The sequence below is a fragment of the Eutrigla gurnardus genome, assembly GCF_963514095.1.
Source record: "Eutrigla gurnardus genome assembly, chromosome: 19".
Classification (NCBI taxonomy): Eukaryota; Metazoa; Chordata; class Actinopteri; order Perciformes; family Triglidae; genus Eutrigla; species Eutrigla gurnardus.
The window spans coordinates 5,649,548-5,654,547 of NC_139930.1; the positions used below are offsets into that span (position 1 = coordinate 5,649,548).

A 5,000-nucleotide genomic window follows, 5' to 3' on the forward strand; every position below is an offset into this window, starting at 1 on the left:
GAGTGAAGCGAGTTCCAATCAGAATGTAGAATAGAGATGATTGACAGTTGACGTCAACAGAGAGTTAATTTATTTTAATCAAGTAATTTCTTATCGACAATTAATCGATAATCGATTAATTGTTTGCATCCCTACTCTAAACCCAAATAGTGCATTTTGTTGCTTAAGCCATTAACATTACACGTTACTTTGACACATCACATCTCACTATTAGTCAAGCGCTATTCAAGGCCGATCACACCGAGACGCGTCACTAGAAACCTTTTTTCTCTATGGTACCTGTCGCCCAACCTGTGACATGAATGGCATTTTTCCTGCAGATTTAGGACGTACATAAAAGTATACGCAAATATTCTTAAAGCATCGCTTGTCATTGTCACACTTGGCCCAGGCAGCCAATCACATCAAGCAAGAGGCAGGCTTTACTACTTCCTGGTTCCTCCTGTATTGATGCCACTAGATGTGGAAGGAGCAGACGACGGCAAATGCAGACACAAGGTCGATATTAGCTTTTTTACTACGATGATTTATGTGGCTGCACAATGGTGTAGTGGGTAGCACTGTCGCCTCACAGCAAGAAGGTCCTGGGTTCGATTCCTGGGTTGGTCCCGGGTTCCTTCTGTGTGGAGTTTGCATGTTCTCCCCGTGTAAGCGTGGGTTCTCTCCGGGTTCTCCGGCTTCCTCCCACAGTCCAAAGACATGCAGGATGGGGATAGGTTCATTGATTACTCTAAATTGTCCGTAGGTGTGAATGTGAGCATGAATGGTTGTTTGTCTCTACATGTCTCCCTGTGATAGACTGGCGACCTGTCCAGGTGTACCCTGCTTTCGCCCAATGACAGCTGGGATCGGCTCCAGCCCTCCGCAACCCTGAATACAGGATAAGCGGTAGAAAATGGATGGATGATTTATGTATTTCTTTAGTATGTCGTGAACCCAAACCTTTTTAAGGACGTTTTCCCTCCTCACGTGTGCTTGAATCTACATTTGATCGCCTGGTTGTTAATGAACCTCGCTACACCGGCTGATCAGCTGTTTTGCCAGATGCGTTTTGTCAAGAGTTGAAGCTTCCGTGGCGTGTTGTAACGCATCTCAGTGTGATCGGTGCCTTAGGAGGTCGTCGTCATTTCACGTATTTCTATACGGGCATTCATGTTCCCTGCAGGATGAACCGAGGGATGTTCTCTCCATGTCGAACCGTTATCAGGTCACTTGTGACCTCTCCGTCAGCAGGCCGACCTTTGACAGATAAAACCTCATGGATACAGTGTGATGACAGAGGGGATTATTGTTCTGCAGGAGGCTTAAAGGACCATTAAATTCCACAAAGACACATTAAAGGCTCTGCAATCATAATCAATAATGTTTAATGACATGGAGCACAGAGAGAGGACGATTTACGCTCCAGTAGTTGATTACAGACACTGTACAGTAATATTATGTGTAGTATTAAGTCTTGAAAGTGATGTGATGAAAGCGACATGGCTGTCTGAGTGATTAAAATGTGGTTCCGGGGAGAATGTTCTCCATAGCAATCTCTAAATAAATTGCACATTGAACACAGTTTAAAGTTGTTGTTTTTTGTTATTTGTTCAATTCATTTTAAACTTTAGGTTTTTCTGCTTGAAAATTTCCTGATTTTTTTGCCTGCAAATCGCTTCTTCAAAGTATAAACCTACTGCATCGCATGAAACCATTGGATTTTCTCTCTCACTTATTTTCCCCAAATTGTTCCTCCACAAATTCATTCTTGATTATCAACTTTCTAAATGTTCGGTCTTTTTTTCTGGTTGTTAAATGTCTTTCTGTTTCTCTTCTTACAGACATGGAGGAGAGAACGAGTGCAGGGTCGTGGGCGAGTGGAAGTCGTTCTTCCAAGGTAAACACCAACAACAATAGTACAAATTACTAACTCACTTATACACATTATATTACCAGTGTTGCCATTACTACCATTAGAACTGCTACCTACCGATACAACCAGGGCTATAATTAATACACAGGGTTTGTTGTGACATGTTACTGACATAGACTTATGAGGAGAAAATATGCATGTTGCAGAGATGGATGCATTTACATATTTTCAACATCTGGTTAGAAAAGGGATCAGTCAGATTTCTATCCATTTCTAATACGTCTCTGTTGTGTTTATAATTGGCTTTTTTCACATCAGATAACCACACAGTCGTTTTCAGGGAGTGGTGCAGTGTGAGTGAGCGACTCGCTGCCACAAAATTAGAAATAATTTTTTATAGGAATAGGTTTTGGACACTTTTGACTTTTATTGAAAGTATATTAAATAAAAGAAGCAAAAATGTGCAGGAACAGACAACACTAAAGTCATACATTTGATACGCTTTGATACGTCAACATTTTACACAGCACACAAATACAATAAATAAAACAATTCCTGTATTTTTTTATCATCACAACATATATTACACAAAAAAATATAGTGCAATGTCAGTTTTTTTCCCCAGACCAGGGGGCGACTCCTGGCTGCAAAAGGAAGTCTATATCTCACTTAATTTATTACCTCAGTAAACGTGAGTTTTTCTTCTCCATCACTAGTTTAAAGTCTTCTCGATACAGCATGATGTTCATTTAGTCAATTATGGTTCGATTTAAAGAAAAAAAAAAACAAGGGTTAGGCTGAGGGTCTTTTGACAACACGTTTTCACTCCACTCAGTGTCCGTCACGGCGTGTTCATATACGCCTTCACAGGAAGTTAGGTTTAGGCAACAAAGCGATGTGATTAGGTTTAGGAGAAGAGCGTGGTTGGTATTAACTTCACTAAAGACTCACGTGACTAGCGAGTAACAAATGGGTCACATGACTACGTACAGTGATGAGTCACGTTACTAGCAACTGATGTAAGAAAATGTTTCCTTTTAGTTTGACACGGGACATGCACAGCGGCCTCCTGGATGAAAGTCCTGCATTCGTTTGACCCTCCTGCCTCACTGTGGGGACTATCGCTATCATACTACATCAGTTGTTCTACCCATAATGCATTGAAATGATTTCGATCGCTGCTGCTAGAAATGACAGCTACAATAATAATGAAATATGATTGTTGTATTTCATTTTCCAGAATTACGCAGATGGCTCTCAGTACATGGCGTCACATGAAAGCCTCTCACCTCCGTACGCCATCTCCAGCAGGCTAACAGGTACACCACAGACTGAGCGTGCGTGTGTGTGTGTGTGTGTTTGTGTGTGTGTGCGTGTGTGTGTGAGTAAGATATTTATCAATGTGCTTCATTCTTTCCATCAATCGCTTTGTTGGGTTTTGATCTGATGGTGTGTGGGTGCAGAGAGTTAGTGAAACTCTATCGTACACTGGAGGAGACAGGTCATCTGGCAAGAAATTTCTCTCTCTCTCTCTCTCTCTCTCTCTCTCTCTCTCGCTCAGTCCGCTGTGTGGAAAACGCCAGGCAGTGTGTGCTCATTTACCCATGATGCTCTCTGCCTCTGGCTCTCTCAGATGTGGCGCCAGTTGTGAGCAAATGGCCACTGACACAGATAATCTCTCTCTCTCTGTGTCTCTCTCTCTCTCTCTCTCTCTCTCTCTCACACACACACACACACACACACAGCTTAATTACCTTTGACTGGATGCATCAAATATGGAAGATGTCGGCTCTCAGCTCTCTGAATCAACCTGCTCTTTTTCTGCCTCTCTCTCTCAGTTGTTGGATTTTGAAACGTTAGACGTTAACCTTTTATTCTGAAGCCTCCCAGAGTGAATGCAAGCATGTGTATGGGAGGAATTTGATTTGATTGTTGAAAAGATGAGCTCACAATCCTCTCCAACATCATCTTGATGGATGGATGGATGTCATGATATCATTGGTTGAAATTGGTTGGTACTAGCTGATGTAAGCAAGCATCATATTTTGCTCCCCAGGAAGTAGTTAATATTGGATTTTGATTTAAAAATCTTAATTTTTTGAAGGCATATATTTTTACATCAGTTTTAAATAGGTGAACAATATATGACCGGAAGGGTTAAAAAGGCATTTTATAATTTCAGCTCAACTTTAATGTTGTTCAATAGTGATGAGTTCTGCAGTCTTATGGCCTATTAGATGAAGCTGAGCTGGATGCTTGGGACCGCATGCTGGATGGCAACAGGTAGAACACTTTTTGTCTGGAGGGACTAAGGTCCCTGATAATCGTGTTGGGCTTCTCCCTGCACCGCTGGGGATGGAGGTCTTCAACGGACAGTACCTCAATCCTGGAAGATGTGCTGAGCAGTTTTCTCTCACCGTAGTGTTGATGGCGGGGATGCAGCCGGTCAGGATTCTCTGAACCTGAAGAAGTTGCTGAGTATCCAGGAGTTTTGGATAATCAGCTCCGTAGTTCTGCTGACATTCAGACGGAGGTAGTTGTGCTGGGCTCCGACCTCGTCTCTGTAGGACGCCTGGTCTGTGATCAGATGGTGTCATCACCAAACCTCATGATGGTGTTAGAGTTGTGGGTGACCACACGGTGGTAATGAGCTGCTATAAAGGCTTCTGCCTTCAGGCTTTTAGAACGTGGATGCAGGGTTTTTGTTCCCATACAACCACAAGAGTATCACTGATGTTGTGTGATCTTCTATATCCAAATGGAAAACAACATTTCTGGCTTGTCTTGTCTTCCCTATCTGTCATCATACAATATTCAAAATAACATGTCATTATGTAGCAGGTTTCCCTTTATTAGAACTAAGGGTTTTCGACAGCCATGAAAAAAGCTGGAGTCCAAGTTTGATTTTGTGCAAATACACATCTGGATTCATTCTGTCTGTGCAAGTGAGAGTTTCCGGTTGTGACTTGAATTGGCTGAAACAAAACGATACAAAAATGAAATAAAAAAGCTAACATTTTGTTATGAATAATTAGCCAAATCTTGTGATCGTCCAGTTAGTTGAGAATGCAAACTGCAGTTAATGATAGAATACATCCATATGGATCAAATAAAGCAAAAGAAACAAAATGCAAAACTTCCTGAG

At 41.7% G+C, this 5,000-nt stretch overlaps 1 protein-coding gene across 3 annotated transcripts in view; it reads left to right on the forward strand.

Moving 5' to 3' along the window:
• The window catches only part of tcf4 (transcription factor 4), a 210,642-nt gene that overhangs the window by 51,679 nt on the left and 153,963 nt on the right, over positions 1 to 5,000 (forward strand). For all 3 annotated transcript variants that reach the window (XM_084035290.1, XM_084035289.1, XM_084035288.1), the window contains 2 exons: positions 1,824 to 1,879; positions 3,096 to 3,174. In XM_084035290.1, coding sequence (XP_083891416.1) covers positions 1,824 to 1,879; positions 3,096 to 3,174 — 135 coding nt within the window. The remainder of the gene's footprint in view (positions 1 to 1,823; positions 1,880 to 3,095; positions 3,175 to 5,000) is intronic.